Source organism: Neopelma chrysocephalum, unplaced genomic scaffold (genome assembly GCF_003984885.1).
Source record: "Neopelma chrysocephalum unplaced genomic scaffold, ASM398488v2 Primary Assembly neopelma1_67, whole genome shotgun sequence".
Classification (NCBI taxonomy): domain Eukaryota; kingdom Metazoa; phylum Chordata; class Aves; order Passeriformes; family Pipridae; genus Neopelma; species Neopelma chrysocephalum.
In genome coordinates this window covers 2,068,230-2,090,403 of record NW_020897726.1, presented here as the reverse complement: position 1 = coordinate 2,090,403, position 22,174 = coordinate 2,068,230, and the positions used below count along the sequence as shown (strand labels likewise).

Genomic DNA, 22,174 nt, shown 5'->3' with positions numbered 1-22,174 from the left:
ACCAAGACACCAGTAAATGGGGTCAGTTTTTATTGAAGATGTGGACACATTTATCTTCAAGTTATTTGACATTAACCTAAATTATTACTATTATAATTCAGTATATTATTTCTTATGAAAACACATTAGTCCTGCAAAAGGGTAGTTGCAAAAAAGTATTGAGTCTTGCTGCTTTATTTGCATTTAGTATACAGTTTGGGTTTTTGAAGGGAAGCTAGCTTCTTAGAGAGACAGAAAGATAGATCAGTCAGAAAAAAATTATACATAAGCTTCATACTGTACATTGAGTTTTGCAACTAAAGTAGTATGTGTGTTTGGATTTAATATTTTTTATGCTTTAGAGCATCTTTGTCTTAATATGTAAAGGAATAAGCAAATTACTTCAAAATGCTATTGTAGAGCTAATTTTACAGATAGTGGGAGAATGTTGTCTGAAAAATTAAAATTAGAGAACATTACATAGACTGCCTTTGGCTTTAGTTTGTTTGTAGCAGGTCCAGCAGGTATCTGTCGATTCCAGGTGCTTTAAGCCAGGGGCCGTGTTTGTGCAACATCTTGTAACTGAATAAAGTTTTTTGCAGTGATAAAGTTGCCCACCTGGGCTTGAAATAAGATTGCTGCCTAAACAAAAGCATAAAGGCAGCAAATTTAGGGGCGGGGGGGGGGAGGGCAGGGGTTGTGCATGGACAGTTGCATGAAATAGAATGGGGATTTCAAAGTATTTTAAATTATTTAGGATGATTTACTTTTCTTGTAACTCCACTGAATACAGTTAAATTAAACCAAGAATTTGGCCTTGTAAGTCTACAAATTTCAGTGTCAGGCAGCTCAGGTCTATATAAGGATACTTAAGTTTAGTAAATCAGCAAGAATACTATGTAAAGGTAATGTGTGATAAAAATCTTAACTCTAGCAACATTATTTCTCTCAAAATTTTTTTCATTCCTTTTTTAATACAAAAGTTCAGTTCTTAGTGGCATTTGGATATGTGGAGAAAAGCAGGATGCTGGTACATAAACGTATCAGAAATAAGATTCAGTTCTTACTGCTCCATGTGTGCCTACCTTACACATTACAAATCCCACTGAACAAAAGACTTGTATAAAGTTAAGCCTCTTTGTAACTCTCACAGGATACTGGTTTCAGAATCTGCAAGATAAGTTATGTTCTCAAAAGGCATTATTAAAACTCGTGGTTTCAGGTTTACAGAATACTGCGAACAGTGACAGCTTCTGAGACACATCCAGAGTAACTTTATTAATCGATATTACACCAGACCAATATCTGTTAGCAAATTAAAATCTCTCTTGGTATCTACATTTCTCAGTATAATTTTACAAAAAAAAACCAAAACAAAAAAAAAACCACAAAAAACACAAACATGAAATACATTCAAAAAATTAAAACAGCCTCTAATGCTGTTTGACTTCTTTTTTTTTCTCTTTTTTCCACCTTTTTTGTCATAAAATATCATTTGCTCTGGAGGTGTCTAGGATTTGATAATTCAAGGAAAACATGCAAAGCAGTTTGGAATACTCTTCTTCATTCACCTTAGGGCATATAGTCAGCTGGTGAAAATCAGCATAGTCCTGTTGACTTCTACAGCATTGTATCAGTTTATACCAGTGCGACAGTTGGCATGTTGGGTTTTAGCATTTCAAGTCACTTTACCTACATATGCAGTAGGATTCTCTTTTGCAAGATGGAAAGTTACCTACGGTGCAAACTGTACTACCTAAACTACCGTTGATACCTATTCACAGGACATGATTTCACTGTATCACTTCATACTTGAAATTCATATTGTTCTTTTAATCAGGGTACAAACATGAAAAGGTGCGTGTGTTACTGTTTCTTTTAAAGGTGCATCATTGAGTTTTTTATTCTGTGCTTAATAGTTACTAGTCAGTGTTCTTTGCATTCTTTGCATTCAGCATTAGAATCATCTATGTGTGAAATACAATATCACCTGCAGAGGCACAGAAAACGTAAAAGCGATTTCTTGAATTGTTACTCAAATATACCGGGTTACCTTTTAGTCATCAATATGACATCAAGGGGCTACAACATGTGAACTGTGGTATAGAAGTCTTGCGCCATTGCTGTACAGGAGATCCTGCAGCTTCTCTCCTCTTCTTGCACAGCTGCTGATTACCATATACACATTAGCAAAAAGTATGTTTCTGCTGTACAGAATGGCTGGGAAGTAACACAGACACTTGGGAAACTCTAGAGCTCCCTTTGCAAGCTGTTGAACAAAGCCCTTTGATCTAACTGCATGCCAGCTCTGTGTCCCAGATTTCACCCTATGGGGCTTTCTGCTTTAAGAACACCCTCAGCTGGGGCTACTTTACATTGACTGCATTGAAGTTCATCGGAGCATGCACCTTACTGTATAACATATTCTTTAGCTTTTACAAGTTTGTAAAGATGGTTGACTGCAAAACTAATCATGTGTCAATACAGCAGAATTAAATTAAGGCACACAGAAAGTTATCAATAATGTATTAAATCAGAATTACAGTCCTTTGGAACTGAATGTTTTGCTGCTGGCAGTGCAAGAAAAGCAAAGTTGTGTATTTATTGTTGGGTGCTGAAGCTTCGGAATGGAAATCAATATAATAAAATTTTTCACAGTGTTGAGTTCTCTTTAGTTGTTCCCAAATTATTGAAAAGTAAAAACGCAAAAATTAGTTTTGTATTTAAAACTGCTTCACCCTTCTAGCTATATTTTTCTTTTGTCTAAAAATGTAAAATGAATACAAATGCAGTAAGTATTGTATATTAAATACAGAAAATTAGCAACATTGGTTTTGTAGTTTGTATGTTCGCAAGTGTTTTTCTCAACACCGTGTGTATTCTAGAAAATCAACAAACACACACAACCAGACACAGAAACATAAGCACATGCACACCTTTTCTAGCACTTACCATATAAATTTCGTTTTATAAAAATCTAACCTCATTTGTCCCGATTTCTCATTTCTGAGCTACTTTATTGCTTACCTAGGATGAATTCCATTAAAAAAAAATAAAAATATGAGATCACTTTTTCTTTCAAAGGCAAAACATTGCTGCAATTGCTGGGAATCTGTGATTCAGCAGTAATCTGTCTTTCCTGAAATCTTTGTTTTAGTCTAGGCAAATTGTGCTGTAAAACAGCCATAATGGCTCTCAGTTGTCCATGGAATGCAATATTTTTCCCAAAGGTTACTTGATCCACCATTGCACTAACACGCGCGGTATTTGTGTATTCCTAAAGATTCTGCTGTTTTCATCTTTTAAGGAGCCGAGCACACTTTATTGATTGACTGTTTTTTCTTGATTGGCTGTAAATTTGACTAGTAACATTTCTGGGTGTATAGAAATGGTAAAAATGTGGGTTTTGAGTCAAACACAAAATGACACATCAGACTAAAATCAGCTGCATCTTTTCTGTCTTCAACCAAAAAATGTTCATCAAAACAATTCAAATAAAGCTTCAGCTTATTGTAAAGATCGTTAAGTGCTCTTTAGAGCAGGATACAAGTAGCTTCTACTAATAAGGCCTCCAGTGAGCCACCAGATGTAGGAATCTAAAATGTATTAGCTCAAGCATCCAAAGGGGTGTCAGCTCCTGGATGAAAGCTGACAGAAATGACTGGAAAGCTAACCAGACCCTAAAGCCTCAAAGGATTTTATAGCTGAGAACCAAAACTTTGTGGTGCCCTTAGAAACTAGAAGGAACCACGGAAGTCTTTTGCTTAGTTATAAGCTAAGGTTATAAGCTACAGATGCAACACAGCCTTAAATAAAAACATCCACCTTTACATTACGTGACATTCCAAATTAGTCTTTAAGCACATTTTAAGGTTATGAGCAGCAGTCCAGCCAGGGACAGACATGAAGTGAACTGCAGTGAGGCCAGTCAGAGTCACAAATACCCATGTTAGCCATAGCTAATGGATTGTGAAAAAGGGAAAAATCATGGAAATATTTAACATTACATAAGAAATACTACAGAGATCTGTATACTATCTGGTGTTTTATCTCTGTTAGTGCTCAGAGCAAGACACCGCAGAAGAAAATTCTACTGTCTGTTGACAATTATGATACAAATTCTCCATATGGGAGTTTTCTTCCTAGCCCTCATGTGTGAGAAGATGAATTCATAAAACCTAATTATGGAAAAGAAAATGGTATTAAAAAAATAATCCATTAAGCAAAATACTAAGGACCTTGTAGGAAAAAAGCACAAATGTTACTCTTCCCGTTATTCTCATAAGTGTTCTCATCCTCTTTGCCTCAAAATTGTCTGATGGCACTAAGTGTCACATGTCAGCACCATAGAAACAAATGTTCCTTTAAAAAGAATTTTAAATGCATTGTCTTTGTCTATCATTCACCTGCCATTTACTGATAAATGGAAAGCAGATAGCACAGTATCAATCACTCCTCATTTTGTACCTATCAGTTATGTTGCTCCCCCCACCCACTCCTTTGATAAACAAGGTCATCTTTCAGTCTCCTTTCACACAGAAGTCCTTTCCCCAAGTATTTTCCATTTTTAGAAATCTGATTTGTCTGGCTGGACTCCCAAGCTGCCTTTGCAGCCAGGGAAGAAAAGTTAATTGGGGTCTAATTAAAACACTGTGAAGTGCCTAGCAGAGGACTCCCTTCTGCCCAGTGCCTGCACAGGGAGGGACCCCAATGCACTTGCCTTCCTGCAATGGCAAGTCTTACTATTTCCAGGTACCAGGCTCAAAGTCTAATGGTGCAAACCATGGGATGAATAAACTCTCTTAGTTGAAATTTGGTCAAAACATTTCTGAAGAGTAATTCTGTCCTGGAAGACTTGATGAAGCTTAGGTGTTACCTACTCTGCTGCAGCTGAGCTGAAGCCCACGAAGACCAGCAGCCTGGCCACCATGCCAGCAAAGGGACGCACAGACAGCCATGCTCTCACACCTGGGGCCACCCTTGTGCTGCCTAGGGCTGTAGTGGTGCTGGGCACAGCCTGCAGGGGTGCAGTGCCATGGTGCAGCCGCCTGAAAACCAGATTGTGCAGGGGTACTCCAAAATGGCCCAAAGCTGAAGATGCTTTCAGGACAAGGACATCACCGTGCTTCACAAACGGGGTATCATAATATATTCAGTGATACTTCCAACTTCATTTTGTATGTATTTTAATGCAGTTTCTTTTGTCTTCACTGTACTTCTCGAGCATTGCAGGCAGCTCAGGGAGAACTGCCCGATGTCTTTCCAAAGTAGCCATCCTTGTTTTAAAACATATCAGCTATTTTCTGAGGAATAAACATTATCCCTTCCTTTACACACTATCTTGCAATTTTGAACACTAAATTTAATTTGCAACTGAACAAATTTTACTTGCAAATCTCGTGTAGTCGGTTTCTTAGCTTCCTTCTAGTTCCTCACAGCCTGCTCTTGGTTTTACTAAGCAATTAGGTATCACAAATTCCCATTGGCTCACCAGTTGTTCCAGCTGTTCCCAAATATGATGAAGAAAGAAAAACTATTTCAGAAACAAAACTCATTTGTGCTTTGTATGATTAGCATATTGACATGATTACTTTTTGTCATTTTTACAAAGCAGTGACTAATATGCAGTAATTTTTAATGGTAACGCTTTAAGAAAAGGACATTTAAAATTCATGTTAGTAGATCCCGGTGATTCATGGGCTTCTGTTAGCACTTCCAATACCTTAATGTAATATTAAACCTGCCAATATTACAATGTGCTTTATTTTGCAGTGCAGATGGCTACCGAGGGATGAGTACACACTTTTTTTTTATTTTTGTTTTTCTTTTTTCCCCAAATAGAGCCCCGTTTCATTGAATTTGATGTCGGTACAGGCTGCTATTTCATAATACTTTAGTCTATGCATCTACCCAAGGAAAAAGTAACACCGCGTTTCCACCTGTAACTGGCCACTAGATGGATCAAGAGACAAAGCCCTCGCCATGAAATTCTGCCCTCTCCCGGGATGCAGATTGCAGACGGGCGCCCCGGGATGCAAGTGCACGTTTACATTTCATCCAGGCTCCCTTCAGAGCCACCCCCAGCTCCCCCTCACAAAGGCTGTCCCGGCGCTCGCCCCGCCGGCGGCTCCTCAGTACAAGACAGACATGGAGCTCCTGGAGTGGGTCCAGCGGAGGGCAACGAGGATGATTGCGGGGCTGGAGATCCCTCTTTCGAGGAAAAGCTGAGGGAGCTGGGCCTGTTCGGCCTCTGAAGAGACGGCTGAGACGGGACCTCATTTAAAGGGCACGTCCAAGAGGATGGAGCCAGGCTCTTCTCGGTGGTGCTGAGTAATAGGACAGAAGCCAACAGGCAGAAACTGATGCACAGGAAGCTCCACCTGAATATGAGTAAGAGCTTCTTTACTGTGCAGGTGACCGAGCACTGGAACAGATTGCCCAGAGGGGCTGTGGAGTCTCCCTCACTGGAGATATTCAAGGACAATTCTGTGCAATGTGCTCTGGGACGCCCCTGCTTGAGCAGGGAGGTTGGACCAGATGATTCGCTGTGATCCCTTCCAACCTGACCCATCCTGTCACACTCTGTGCGTGATTCTGCCTCCCCGCCACTGCCACCGCCCCACCCGACGCCCCGCAGTGTCCCGCCCCTCCCATCCTCCGCCCGCTCCGCCCCCGCCGCTGCCGGGGCCGCGCGAGTTGGGGCGGGGCGGGGCGGGGCGGGCGCTGCCGCCGAGGGGCCGCGGTGGCCGCTGAGGCGCCGTGGGCCCGGCAGGGGGTGTTGTGCGGCCGCCGCCATCGCCGCAGCCGCAGCTCCGCGGCCGCTCGGGGCCGAGGGGGGCCGAGCGGGGCCGAGGCTTCCCGGGCGCGGGGAAGGACGCTGGGCTGAGGCGGCGGCGCCATGGGGAAGCGGGACAACCGGGTGGTGAGTAACGCGGGCAGCGCCTCTGTGATCCACCACAGCCGCCGCCGCCGCCGCACCTCCGGCGCGGAGGCTGTGGGGAGCTGGGCTCTCCCTCGGCCCGGGCGGGCCTGTCCGGCCGCCGCCGCGCTGCGGCCGCCGGGCGGGGCAGAAAGGGCCGCCGCGGGGGACGGGAGGGGCCCGGAGCTGGCGGGGCTGCCCGCGGCGGGCCGAGGGCTCCTGGAGGCCGGCTGGGTACGCGGCGGCGGGACTGGGGTCCGGCCGGGCTCGGGAGCCCGCCGGCGGGCGACAAAGGCGGGCCGTGCCCCGCTTCCCCCCGGGAGCTGCCGGAGCCCCGTGTGGGGTGTCCCTCCCTCGGCACGTGCCCGCGGCTCTCTGGCAGAGTCTTTCATTGCCTTGTCAAATCTGGCAGCATCGTGACTGACGCCTGCTTTGTGATCTGCCGGGGGAAGGTGATTAAGATGCTGGCCTGGTCCGTACAAAAATAAAACGTTCCCGCTGGGAGTTGCAGCACTCGCTGAAGTAGCTCTTTGCTGTGCTCAGCCGTATTTCCTTAAACTTGGCGTTTAGCTATACCTGAGCGATCTGAAATTTAGCTTTACGCAGCACTGCTGCCTCGGGAGCTAGCGCTCAGCAGACAAAAAATGCGCTTCTACACACCTGAGTGCAGAGCCTGATTTCACACAGTTACCACGTTCATCTTTCTTCCTGTTTGTCTTTAAATGTTTTTGTATCAGGCTTTCACCTTACACTCATAATCATTTAGGCATTGTAAATTTGCAACTGAGTTTTATGATTAAACACAAATCATAATACTTTTATTTTTTCCCTTTTTTGTTTTTTCTAGTATATGCTGTGTGTTCATACTCAGATCCATTCACATCTTTGCATACCTCGGTGGAATAATATAGTAGTAGACATGAAGGACATATACACTATACAGAGGGATAGCAAAGTGCCTTTGATTGCTTTATTGGGGTATCAAAATAATGGAGTCTACTAAGAAAGAGTTGACAGTGTTAGACTCCTAAGACTGGACCTAAGCTTGAAATTGCCCTCTTGTAATGTTTTTTTGTGTGTATTTACTTATTCTTAATTTTCTTTTAATACAACAGTTGGGATATACCTACCAATGCCAGCAAATCTTTCTCTATACTATAGAGACTATAAAGTTCCTATATAATGTTCATTGTGCCATCATGGCTTTCTAGTACAGACAGTTTAGAATATAGGACCCTTTGCTCCTCCTGTGTTTTTGTAGAGCTTTCTGTTACTTCTCTAACACATCCCTTCTTAAATACACCGTTGTTTTTACTGTTTGAAGATGGAAAATAAACGAGCTTTTTCACATGTATAGGATACTTGCAAGGCAGTAGTAGTTAGTATTGCTTGCCCAGAGAACCATACCTGGTTGAAGGTTCTTTATGCTTTTCATGAGCATGAAAGCTATACAGCAAATACCTTCTTAATATCTGCTTGAGCAAACTGCCAAGCAGAAGAATATGAATGTGCAGACAAGTACTTTCTTTATTGAGGGTGCTTTTCTGTGCTGTCTCTGGCTAGTGACATGCAGTTTGGTGAAGTAGAAATGTTTATTGGTGAAGTAATTCTTCATAAATAAACCTGTTTGAAATTATAAGAACATGTTTTAAGACATAAATTTCCTAATCATGGAATATAGTGTAGTACTCAGTCATTATGTACTTGCTGTGGGAACATTAAAGAAAGGGAGGAAGCTTCCTAGCCAGTTGTCCAGGGGCAGTTTGAGGAAATAGAAAAACAACATTTGACAGTGGTTGTCTGTTTTGCAGGTAGAGAGTTTTGTTGGGAGGTTCATTATATGCGAGCTCAGGTAGGAAAGTAGTTAATTTTTATTTAAGAGCAGCAAGAGACCTTGTTTTTTAGAAAATAATTATGTTAAAAAGAGCTTTAAGATAGAAATTCTTGATTGGTAACCAAAAAGAGTTGACTTGGCATGCTCACTGGAGAAAGCCAAGTTTCTAGTGGATCTCGTACATTAAAATTACCTTTGTTTAGTCAAAGCAGTGTTCAGATACTGTTTACTGCATTCCTAAAGAAACTCCTTTTCCACTCAAAGTTGAATTCAATTACGAAAATTCTACTCAGATTTGTAATGTGAATGCCTCTTTCTAAGTATTGTAGCTACTTGAGTGCATACACCCATCTGCTGCTTGTTTCAGTTGGCACACCTGTGTTTATTTGCCTGTGTTACCCTTTTTGTGTGAATTAAAGCCACAGAGCAAAGCCCCAAGAAATAGCAGCAAATGTCACCCTTAGAGTTGCAAAGTCAACTTGGAGTCAAAAAATGTTCCACTTGAAAGAGTCCTTGGATTGCTTTAGTGTGGTCCAGGTCCAGATCATGAGCTAAACTCGTGTGGGGAGTTTAGCCAGGTGCCCCATCCAAGGCAGAGCCTGGAGTCCCTCTTCCAGGGCTAAATGTATCCCCAAGAGCTGAAGGCTGAAGGCCACCAGCCTGCTTGCAGTCCAGAAACTCAGCATTGCTGTAGTCGCTGCTTCTGCCGTGGGGGCAACAGCTGCTGCTTCTGACAGCTTTCACAAATGGTCACCTCCTGTGTATGGTGGTTTCTGAGTGCCTGATAAAAAGCAGTGTTGGACGTGTAGGAGCCACACAGATGGTCAAATCTTTGCTTTGAATCTACAAAATGTTATACTCTTTAAAAAATTGTCTCAGACTGGGCAATGAAAGAGAAGCATTGTATGGGCTGTTTGATCTTTTTCCTCATCTCCAAACTGAACAGTAAGAACAGTGTGTGTTATGTTCTGCAGAAGTAAATTGTAAAGTTATTGGGATGATGTGATAAAAACCTGTGAGATAAGATATGTACCTCCCTTTCACATGAACAAACTATTGTTGACATAAAAAAATATGGAAGAATTGTTTGCTACAAGTTTTCCATTAATTGATGAGATGTATTATGGATTCTAAGCTTTAATTTAATCTTCTATAGCCCAAACAGAATGCATAGGTTTGAAAGATGGAATATGTCATAAATTGGCATTATGTATGTTTGGGTTTGGGTTTGGAGTTTTTTTCCTCCTCAAATAGCCCTAAATCACTGAATTTTCAAATATGCATAATTGTAGCAGAGTACCACTGCTTTCTTGTTTTGGTGTTACAGCAAGAAATTTCATGCAGAATTTATTGAATCTACTGTCATCAATTTTGAACAGAATGCTAAAGGCATAGAATCGGTTGTCTCAGAGAGTATGAGCTGAACCATAACTACATTTTCCATATCCCAAGGAAGAATATTTCAGCAATCATGCTACTACTCTCAGTTTGCAAAATCATTGCTCAGGGAGGGCAATTGTAAGGAACATGGTCTCTTTGTGGATCAGTTCTTTCTGCCACGGTGTAACTCAAATTGAAAACAATTACCCGAGTCTTTTCTGCCAGACCCAATCAACTTGTTTTAGTTAAATATTTTATATTTTTAGAAACAAGTCAGAATTATTTTTCAGTGAATGAGATGGGTTTTTTTGTGAAGAACAAAAAGAAGATTTTTTGGTATCATACACAACTGATGAATTTTATATTTCTTTTTGTTGTTTCATATTAAAGGCGTATATGAATCCCATAGCTATGGCCAGAGCACGAGGTCCTGCACCAAATTCAGGACCAACAATACAAGACTACTTGAACAGGCCAAGACCAACATGGTAAGTGGCAATACCTCTCTACTATTCTGTCCTTTTAAGTAAAAGAGTTGTTCCCTCTTACTAAAATGACACTGGTACCTACCCACCCACCCAGAATATCCAGTAATAGATTTTAAAAGATTTCTTGTCTCTGACCAAAGTGTTCTTTTCTAAATATGTTTTCAATCTTCTCTTTTAAAAACAATAGTATTTCATTTTGAAATGTATATTTCTTATTTGTCTGTATTTTTTTGGCAACAATTTCTCAGAAGAGGAAAATGTTTTCATAAATAATTCTTTCATAAATAATACCTAAACCCTGCAGATATATTTAATTTGTAAACAAATTGATCTCTAGAAAAACATTTTGCTGGTATATTCTTAGAACACAGTTTACCTACCCAACGAAGTCATCACTTTGAGATATTATCAGCAACTTACTTTATGTTCAGTCCCTTTTGCCTACTTTTATGAGACATTAGAGAACAATTTACTTAATTGCAAAGTTAACTTTAGATCTTCCAGAGGGATTTAACTACCGTACTTAAGTTATTAGGGTTAGGTTACCATATGTGTAACATCTAAGATGCTTTCCTGCTTCTTCTGTTGAAAGTTCAACCAAGGCTAAACGACAAAAAAACTCTACAAAAAGTTAGACATTGAAGAGGGCATGAAGAAGGTATTTTTAATTGTGAAAATTGTGATCTGTCATCCTTTTCATGTAGGGAAGAAGTGAAAGAGCAACTAGAAAAGAAAAAGAAAGGATCCAGGGCTTTGGCTGAGTTTGAAGAAAAGATGAATGAGGTTGGTAATGTTATTAGCTGTCAATATATGATTCTTCTTATCCAACAAGCTACTTTTCTTTTGTTATTATAATTATTTTATTATTTTGTTATTATTAATAATAATTATTATTATACTTTTCTTTTGTTATTATTATTGTTAATACTTCACTTGAGTGAAGTATTTCACTTCACTCAAGCTTTTAATGAGTAAATATTTTGTTTCATTTATATTGGGAGTTAAGATTACCACTTAACCAGTGAATAGTTACTCTCAGTTCAGAGAAACACTATAGAGAAAGTTTTTAAACTTGCTGGTGAATAAAACTTGACCTTGTCATAAATGTAAATATATTTATACAAATGCATGTGCTTATATTAATAAATTAGTGCATTTTCAGGTATGATAAACCTAAGCCTCTTGTGCTAATCTTCACTTGTTTAATATCACAGAGTCCAAATATATTGTGAAAAAGTGTATTACTGGAAGCAGACATCTTTGGCAAGGAATGTAAATGTAATATTAATATGGGAGAGGGCACAAAAATGGCCTTCAATGTACAGATAGGACTACAAAGCACTTCTTTTTTGCTCAACCTAAGCTGATTACAGTATGTGCTGGTTCTCTGCTATAAATGCAGCTGTTCTGATCCTTGCATTCCATACCTACTGGAAATCACCCCAGTATAAGAAAGTTTCACATGTAACTCCTGTTGTATAGAAGGGAGAAATTAGTCTACAATGAATTTATCTGCTTCTGTTGCTTCTTGGGTCCTGGTATCTTGAGGTAAGCTTCAGGCAGTAATCTTCATTATTGTTTGTGAGTTTCTGGTTGAAGTAGATTATGCTCCTCGTCTGTTACTGGAAGGGCATAGTACCCCTTAGTACTCTTGCTGTACCTTTTTGCCTAAGAAGTTGTACCAGGATTTGGAGGGCCATGGGGTGCTGTTCTGAAAGGATCAGTTGTTCCGTGCTCTGTGACTTTTAGCTTGGTGAGTTTGGTTTAGTATTCTGTCACATTCCTTTCCTGATTTTATCTCTGCTTGAGTGTGAAATAATTGAAACTGGTATGGATAGAACCTTTCAGTATGGCAGAACAGCAGGAAGGGTTGCAGGGAATCGTGAAATAGCCATGAGTTATTCCTAAAGCTCCTAAGAACAAATCTCTGAACGGTTGAAAAGATTACAAGTCTCTGAATGAGGTGCTATCTCCCCTGTTTTACTGACAGTTGTTGAGATTTTTTGTTTAAAACATAACATTAGTGCAGTCTTTAATTTAAAGAGAATAGTGGCCTATTGAAGAACAGGCTGTTGTTGGAGACCCCTCAGGTAGCTCTGGGTACCTGTTATGTCAAAGTACAAACCCACCGCAGTATTCCATAGATGCTACCTTGGACTGTGGAAGCACACTGTGCACATTACTGTATCCTGGCTAATCTGCCATGCGTCTCATCAGCAATATTCAGCTAATTCACAATATGCTGACATGGGGATCTGGGTATCATACTGCAATGCACAGGTTACTTAATTCTTGATATTTCTGTCCCTTCAGCACAATATGTAGATTTTCATTGTTTTGCCAATACATTACCAATACAGCTTCATTGTGAGGATCAGAATAATAAAGAAGGGAGCACATGATGTGTCTGACAGTGCAGACTGAACCTAGCAACCTTTCAGTTTGATGGGGGCAGGTTGGATGCTTCACGTTCTTGAAGGGGGGATTTTAGGTAGACCTAGAGACTGTGTGAGGGATTGAAAAGGAGCAATGAGAGGAGACTTTTATTCATCCATCTGGTATGCTTGGCCTAACAAAAATAAGAGCATTTCTATGAAGATATGTACAGTAATTTGATCTAATTATTGCTGACATTAAAAGACCCAGAACAGACACTACAGACACATTGAAGAAGGCCGAGGAGAATTTATCTTGAAGTTTTGTTTCAGGTGATTTTTAGAACTAAGAAAAAAATGCAGTTTTTCTGATAGGGTACCCTGGTTTTCAAAAGTGCTCCAGCAGAAACACTGTGATACAAAAGCAAAAATGCCATAATTAATGATCTTCAATATAAATAACGGTCTCTTAAAGCCAAATAACTTGAACACATGAACTAGCATTGTATTTTGATGAATATTAATCTTATGTAAAATCAAGTGTATTACAGCCTTGGTCAACATTATATGTTGTTTATTTTCTGTGGGTTCTGTTGAAACTATAATGTCATGCAGAGGAGAGCTTAAACTGTTTGGAAATGATGCTCCTGTCACTGCTTCTGTTTGGTTTTAGAATTGGAGGAAAGAACTGGAAAAACACAGGGAAAAATTACTGGGTGGAAATGAGAGTTCCTCCAAAAAGAAAGAGGTAAGTTATTTTCCGTTTCATACAGTCTGTGTTCGGAACTGGATTTATCATCAATGCTGCCAACACAGAATTTAATAAATACATTTTAAAAGCCACCATCAAAGTATATAAACCTAAATACATTGCAAAAAAAATTATGCCAAAGTAACATTTGTTTTATTTTGCTTTTAAGAAAAAGAAAAAGGAAAAGAAGAAATCTAATAGGGTGAGCAAAATTTTCACTTTTCTGAGCTTTTTTGCTTTGGGGTTGTTCCTATTTGTCATTTAAGTTCTCTTTGAAAGACAAAGTGTAGCCGTAATTTTGATTTTAGGTGTTAAATTAACTTACTTTTATTAAAGAGGGTTTGCATACATTCTGTTCAAGGAGAATTTTATTTCTGCGTAAAAGGGAGGAAAAGATCAGTAAATAGATATTATTAAATGAAAAATGTTAGAAGTTACTTAGAAGTTCTATTTAAGAAAATCAATATAGGATCAGCTTCTTAGAAGTAAAATTTTATTGATGATGCTTCGAAAACGTAGAAATTTGAAAGGGAGTGTTTGGATGGGCTTTTGACTGTTTGCTAGACAAAATGCTGCATCTCACAAGCTTCACTTTTTGTTGTGTTTGGTCAAGTTGTCTTCATCTTCCTCTTCTTCATCAAGCTCTGATTCTTCCAGCAGTTCATCTGATTCAGAAGATGAGGTAAGAGCTAACTTATTGGAATCTATCAGGTTTTGTTCATGAGGCTTATTTAACACAGATTTTGGTAATATGTTTTAGAATATTGTTTGCGGGCTTGGTTTGCATAAAACTATTTAATTTTGATACATTTGTTACATATAATAAAGTTGTTAATTTTAGACATAGATATCTATTCAATAGTTTCTGTGTGGACGCTATAGATTTTGGGTTCCAGGCTTGTAGACTGGATCTGTTTCTGTTTTAACATTGAATTGTATGCTTTTTTAATAGAATCTCCCATCTAATCATAAAAATGCAAACATACCATTTTTACTTTTTAGCAAAAATCTTTGTTACAGATAATCAGATTCTACAGCACACATCTAAATAATAAACAGAATCTAGAGAACCTGGATTTTTCACCAGTTTACATTTTTTCAATGCAGAAGAGTTATGAAGGTCATCCAATAAAAGAATCAATTGTAGCATACTTTATTCCTCAAGAGAACATGATAACATATAGGAATTTGGTGTTCCCTCTTCTTTACATCTAATGTAAATCTTCAATTCTAATGAGCATAAATTCAAGTTTATGTTTTTCCTCCTTTTTCTACAATATTTGTGGATAGGATAAAAAGCAAGGGAAGAAAAGAAGAAAAAAGAAGTATCGCTCCTCACGGAAATCTTCAGCAAGCTCAACTTCAGAATCTGAGTCAGACAGCAAGGTGAATATGCACATGTGTTATAAAGAGAGAAACATTTCTGAGTTTCACATATCAATATGGTTTTTTGTCTTCCAAATTTAAATCTGTGCATTCTCACTGTGCCTGAGCTGCACTTGTATCTTCTGCATGCAGTCTGGAATCTGCCTCCACTGGCCCCAATGCCTGGCAGAAATAAGTTGATCTTTAGAAAATGAACTTTCTTTATTCCAGCCATTTGTAGTTATTTTTCTGAATTCAGACACATTTAGCTTTTTTGCTGCTCAATTGTTTAGTTTTAATACTACATTAACACTATTTTCTGTGAAATTCTTTTGAATATGCTATTTAATTGAACACCATCTGTGAAAATACAGGTATTGCAGGGTATCAGTGGCCAGAATATTGCCTTTCTAAATATCTGTGGACTGAATAGGATCTTGTTGGAGAACTAAGCCTTTCCCAAATGCATCTTAAATTGAGGTTGTCTTTTTCCTTTTCTGAAAGTAGAGCAATGTAGATACACAGGCTTATTGAATGAACAAAAAAATGAAGAGGATACATCAGGCAATTTGTTCTGTTATGTTAGCATGTTTCTGTGTTACAGTGTATAGTAACTGCACTTCTTGCCAAAATATTAATATTACAGTGCCTTGTTAAGATTCTGGTTGTAGACTTTATCACAGGCTTTCGCTGGAATATAATTCAGTAGGGTATGTTTGATGAATCTTGTTTGCATACACCTATGAATTTTTGCTAATGGGAGGTTAAAAAATTTGCTATATAAAGGGGGACAGAGATATCCTCACTGCTGAAACTGGAAGGCAGAAAATTCCAGGGAAATACCTGCTTAACCCCAGCCTCATCAGTGAAGATGGACATGGATAAAGAATAAAGGCTCCCAACTGTTCCATGTAATATGCAGTTACAGTAGTGATTGCTGATATCCTTTCCAGAGGCTCTCTATCTGTACTGCAAGTACAGTGTTAACTGATGCCATACAGACTTTTCATGCTGATCATTTAGGAAGTAAGCAGCTGCATCAAAATTATGTCTTTTTCATATTTTTCCTGTTCACTGCAAGGTAGAAAGGATAACTTTGAAGAATTACCTTCAAAAGACAGAAAAAGACTATGGGTTGGACTGCTTTTGGGATTACTACCTTTTTCATTAAATAATTTTGTCATGGTTTATGTTTTCCTTTCTATTTAGGACAGCACAAAAAAGAAGAGGTCAAAGGAAGACTGTGAAAAAGAGAAGGTATTTTTATTCTTTAAATATTTACATCAGAACTGCATTTTGCATACATAATGGAGCTTTCTTTTTTTAATATTGAATGCCTCAGTTGACACCTATGGAAATTTTCTGTCCAAAACTACACAGTCAGAAGGTATTCACCGCACCCAGCTTTAAGATAGACTTTTAATTGGATTCAGCTCCTGCACTAGTAATTGTTATTAGTGGAAACTGCTGGATCTGTTCTTGTTACAAAGGTAAATTAAAAATTTATCTAATCTGCTGTAGTAGATCAGCTGCATTCTAGTATTCTGGGGTTTACCTTTAGCTGTCACACTGAGCTAAAAATATGTGTGATGATATTTCAGTGGCATACCTGGTAGGATATTGGCTTGTTGCTGTAAATGAAGGAAAAACAAGCAGAAGATATGTTCATCTAAATGCAGTCATAATTATAGATGCTGTACTTATGACAGCTTTGAAGAATTGCAGGGGAAATTGTATTAGCTTAAGAGAAACTACCTTATTGTGTCTTTTCTCTGAGCACAAAAACCCTCTTTCTTTTCCCACCACCGCACCATTTTGTATACATCCATTATGTTCCTTCCATTATGTTTATTGTAAATAATCTAATTGACTTCAATTTTAGTTATTGCTACCCAAAGGGTAAACTAACAATGCTTTCAGAGTCCACACAAGTCTTTCTCTCCAGTTACCTTTCTTATCACTTTGGACTCTACCACTTCAGTCAATAGTATTGATTCTGATGTACAAATTCTCCATCACATGAGGCAAATGCACTGATTTTTTTCCCCATTGCTCCTGCTTCTATTTTACAGTGTCCACTTCCCATCAACTCCTTTTGAGTAGCTTGTCTTTGAAGACCAAGTGTCTACCATAGTTCCTCATTGTAATGCTGCTTTCACACATCTTCTGAAAGGCACTTGGGGACTAGTGGTGTTCCCCTACCTGCAGATCCCCCATCTCTCAGATGGGCTGCATCATGGTACTTTTCGTGAGTTCCTTTGCGAAATGATTGAGGTGCCTGTAATAGATTCATTAGCACAGCTGAGATGTGTGATCCTGCCTTGCAAGAAAAAATTATTAGCATTATTTTTTTCATTTTTTGGCCTTAGAAATTGAGTGAAGAAAAGTAGCTCCAGTCTTAGAAACACCTTGCCTGGTCCAGAGTGAAGTGCAGGGGGGCAGAAAAGTAGCTCATCAACCAATCTCACACAACATCAAAATTTTAAAAATACTGTCCTTTTAAATGCATTGATATTAAATATGAAATGTTGGAAGTGTAGCTGGCAGGGACAGCTTGTCCTGGTTCAACACAAATATAGAGAGAGCTTTTTCTTTTGGTTGCATCAACAAAGCAGGAGTCTGAAGCTGCAGTGTTTGTATGCATATATTGAAACATATTCAGTTATACGTTATTTAAAAGTGGGGAAATGTCTTATTTTCAAATACTTACTTCTCCATGTGTTATTATTTAAAATAAGAGACTATTATTATTCCTCTCACTTCTAGAAAGTTGCTGTATCTTGGTAACAAGAAAAAGGAATATATGTAAAATTATTATTTTCACTAAAAGCATTTTAACAGTTTGGTAGGGTAATTTGTTGATGATGAGTAGTTAGTTTAATGTCAACAATATTTTAAAATATTTCACAACTTAGAACTGATATTTCAATCTTAAATTTTAAGCAGAATTTTTATGAAATTTGAAAGGCCTGACTTTACTCACAAATATATTACTTCTGTGTAGGAAGGTAAAAATCACCACAGGAAAAGGAAGAAAGCAGATCGTGGTGATGGACCTTTATCATCAGAATCTGTATCTGAATCGGATCAGACAGAGGAGGTCAGTGAAACCTCAATTTCAGATGTTATAGTGTTTTTAGCTTACTGATTCACCTGAGTAAATGAATGAACTAGCTTAGATTGAGTATATTATTGAAACTATTCTGCTCTCTACGGAGGAATTTAAGAGTGCAGCACGCTCAAAGTTTTTGGTATTTTTATCTTTAATAAAAAATTTTAGGAAGAATTGTTTAGTCCACCTTCTATTGTCTACAAGTAATTTTGAATTAATTTTCTTGAAAATATTCAACTTTCTATGGATATTACATTTGGTTTAATTTTTCTTCAGGTGCAAGCAAAAAAGAAGAAAAACAGTGAGGAAAAGGAGAAAACAGCAAGTATCCCTCTTACTCACACTGTAGTTTCAGGATATAAATACTCTGTACTTGGTTAATTTCCAATTTCACATTTTTCGCTAATACATATGTTTTATAGCAATAGTGTACTGTCACATGAATCTAAATTAACAATTTCTCTGTTTACCTGTTAAAGTCACTTTTTTCAATTGTTGAATTAAAGAAGAATTTGTCACTATTTTACCTATATATGATTTGAGATTTATATGTTTAACACTTACGGTAGAATTGTACTCTGTATCAACCTACTCGAACTACTACTACCTGTAGAGTACCGGGTAGAGTAGCAGTTTGCCGCACAGACAGACATCAGTGCTGTTCCTTTGTTAGCATTGTATGTAATTCCTCTCTTCCACCATGAAAAGGGCCTTAGGACATAATTGCTGCAACATCTGCACCATTATAATTCTACCCCCAACCAAAAAGCTGCCAGCAACCTGTTACTTTTTTCAGTTCTGTTGATTTGTTTCTGTTGATAAAAGTGAAAGGAGGGTTCAGCAGTGATTTATATAGAACCCAAATTTATCACATGTAGCCAAGGCTCCTTATTTAGGAGTATGGTGGTTTTGAGATCCTGAGTGCCCACTCAAGATGTCTGTATAATCTCTCTCCTGTCAGCAGCAGTGTTCCTAGTTAGGCATCTCAGTTGTCTAGATAAGTTAGAGTGAGGGGAAGGTTTACATTAGTCACCTAAAAATAACAGCATAGGAGTATCAGTGATACTCAGTACACATTTTTTCATGGAACTTGTTTGTTTTTTCAGAATCATATAAACTGTTTGCTGTAAGATTTGCAGTGATTGATTGTGGGGGTGTTTTTGTAGAAGATGTGTATGTGTAAGGAATATGTATAAACATATATATATATGTATGTGTAAGGAATATATATAAAATATGTAAGGAATATCTATAAAATCATGTACATTTTATACTGATTCTTTCATTTACATAATATCACACCTATTTGAGAATTCCTGTTGAAATTCTGCTTGCAAGAAGACAAGATTGTACATCTCAGCTTCTGAAGTGCAGTGGATCAGCATATTAGCTTCAGGACTGAATCCAGCAGGGTTAATTTGAGTGTATTTATATTTACAATTGAGATTATAATTGGTTTATTTTAAACAAAGTACAAGTGCTAGAGATTCTAGTCAAGTGCAGTTGAGCTAGTTAATTTTGCGCAGTGAATTTAAGTGCTTTACTTCAAAATCTGTAAACATGCGAGTTAATCCCACATATATAAAATGTCATGGCTCGTCAAAGCACTTCCATATTACTTTCTCAGTAATCTATAAAGCACTGAAAATCATTAAAAAGATTAGGAAATGTAATGGTGACACTGATGAGAAGTGTGAAATAGCCATATCATGGTGGAGATAAATTGAAGACTGCTCATAATAGTGCAAATTGCTGGGTGAAATACGAATTTTCTTTTTGTGATTTCTCAATGGGCTTCTGTAGAAATCTCTTTCGAAATGTCTTTGCAGAGATATCCTTTCCGTGCTCTCATTTTGCCTTAGCAGAACGTAACAGATGGAAATCTTATTGTACAATAACTTTCATTTAATTTTTTTTTAGGATAAAACAAAAAAGAAAAAGAAGCACAAGAAACATGGTAAAAAGAAGAAAAAGAAGATTGCTGGTTCAAATTCGGATTCAGAATAATATTTAAAAAAACCCAAGACTATCAACAGAAGTGTAATGACTGAAGAAAACTTAAACTGTGAAATGACAGCCAACTTTACCAAACTGCATGAGTTTTCCTGTGTTTTAGAAATATTTCTAATCTTTCAATAGCCAGCCAGATGCAGCTGTGCTGGGACAGACCATTGTTATTGCCTGCTGCTTAATACATGAGGTACAACTTTTAGAAAATTCCAGTAAGCAGTGATGGATGTTTGAAACAATGTGAGATGGTAGGCCAGCCGAGGTGTAAAATATTGGAAAATAAGAGTTAAACTTTTTAGATAGTAAAAGTAGTCTTTTAAAGCATTAGTAATAGTCTTTATTTGTAAATCAGGACAAATTAAATCCCAAGTTCATCCTGCAGGTTAAACTATTACAAGCTGGTGTCTGCTAATGGAAAATTAATAACATTTAAAAGGCTGCCTTTGTAGAAATGTGTATCATCTGGCCCCTAACCGTCTTCATGCTTAAGAAAGGGAATGCTACCATTTTGGCTAACTCAATAGGGTGCCTTTGCCTTTGATTCTTGCAAATCTCCGCTATTTTTAATCCATGCAGCATCTCTGATTCCTGGGAAGCTAGAGCTATTGTCAGCAGACTTTTTCTGAATAAGCAGTTTTGAGCTTCCAAGCATGTGCTTCTGCATTAAGCAAGAGCAATGACATTTTGCAGCATAACTGACAGTTTAAACCTGAGTATTTTACCTCTGCTTCTTTGAAATAGGGATAGACCTTTGCTAGTAAATATGCGTATTTCATTTAATGTCATTTTGGTTTAATTGAAAACTTCTTGCAAACACTGGTAGCTTTGTTTGCATTACCTTTAGAATTGTTTTGCATGATTTGTACCATTTTTAAATTAACAAAATACAGGTAATAATTTGTTGTAACCAGTTCTATGAATTATGTTCCACATGCAGAGTTTCATGTATGTATTTAGTTAAAGTTCATTGCTGTGTTTAAGTGCACACTTGCTGAAGATATTTAGCATGTAAAAAGCAGGGTTTTGATACCTTAACAGCTTCATATTGAAGCTGATTTTACTCTAAGCAAGTTCAGTGGCAGATCTGTTACGTGACGTGTCTTGTTAGATAAAAAAACTACTGCCAGAATCTCATTAAAGATACTGTTTAAACAGTTGGTATTTATATTTTTGTACTTGAGGGCTACAGAATGCTAACCTAAGTCATAAAGCTGATTTACTTTAATTTAGTTGCTTTAGATATTGGAAAAAAGCTTTTTTAAATTAAATGTGCACACAAGAACACACAAGCAACCATTCGATTTTAGTTTACATGAAATTCTTGCTATATCTTCCGTTGAAATACTGATTGCTGGGCCTTCTGTTAGCTTTTAACAACTGCCCATCCATCCGAGGCAGTCAACTATACATTGTATTCTTGATCCACCCCTTTTTTTCATTGCACAGGTGCTAACTTAGAACTTACCTCTGCATACAGATGTTTCAAATATCGTATTGCCAAGAATTTCAAGAGCTTTAAGACATTGATTATTAGTCTGCAAACCATAACTAAAAACTATGGGAGAAAAATGATTTCATGTTGCGTTTGTACAGAGAAATTGACTTGAAGTTCTTGGGACAATACAACCATTGCAGCAATGTCCCTCTAAATGATAGTAATATTTTTATCAAATATTTTATAGTGTTGGGCTTGATGTTACCAATTCTAGACACTGCTTTGTCAGTGAGGTTAAATTAAAGGCAAGATGCAGTGAACAGTAGGGGGTTGATTTGGGGTTTGTGTTTGGTTTTGTTGGGGTTGGTTTCTTTTTAAATTGTGGTGTTGCCATTTTGGTAGAAGAACTTGTAATGAACCATAGCATAAATGCTCTGTCCTCTGTGATACCTTATTTGACTTTTACACAACCGCCTGCCACAGAAAGAAATAAAAATGCAAATGAGACCCAGTCTTCCAAATACCT

The 22,174-nt window shown here is 38.0% G+C and overlaps 1 protein-coding gene across 2 annotated transcripts; it reads left to right on the top strand.

The window, feature by feature from the left end:
- Nucleotides 1-6,775: 6,775 nt before the first annotated feature.
- FAM133B (family with sequence similarity 133 member B) lies at nt 6,776-22,159 on the top strand. Of its 2 annotated transcripts, XM_027684615.1 has the most exons (11): nt 6,776-6,901; nt 10,503-10,600; nt 11,305-11,383; nt 13,649-13,723; nt 13,896-13,928; nt 14,340-14,408; nt 15,017-15,112; nt 16,301-16,348; nt 18,096-18,191; nt 18,480-18,524; nt 20,124-22,159. In XM_027684615.1, exons 1-11 carry the CDS (start codon nt 6,878-6,880, stop codon nt 20,208-20,210), a joined length of 750 nt encoding a protein of 249 aa, XP_027540416.1. In that variant the 5' UTR covers nt 6,776-6,877; the 3' UTR covers nt 20,211-22,159. The 2 variants fall into 2 exon arrangements, with proteins under 2 accessions (XP_027540416.1, XP_027540417.1); XM_027684616.1 differs by lacking the exon at nt 13,896-13,928.
- Nucleotides 22,160-22,174: the final 15 nt, after the last annotated feature.

Excerpts from the sequence above, each read along its gene's own strand:
- FAM133B (XM_027684615.1), top strand. The coding sequence starts at position 6,878 with ATGGGGAAGCGGGACAACCGGGTG. Across the intron at positions 6,902-10,502 it reads GGAAGCGGGACAACCGGGTG|GCGTATATGAATCCCATAGC; the intron begins GTGAGTAACGCG and ends TTCATATTAAAG. Across the intron at positions 18,192-18,479 it reads AATCGGATCAGACAGAGGAG|GTGCAAGCAAAAAAGAAGAA; the intron begins GTCAGTGAAACC and ends ATTTTTCTTCAG.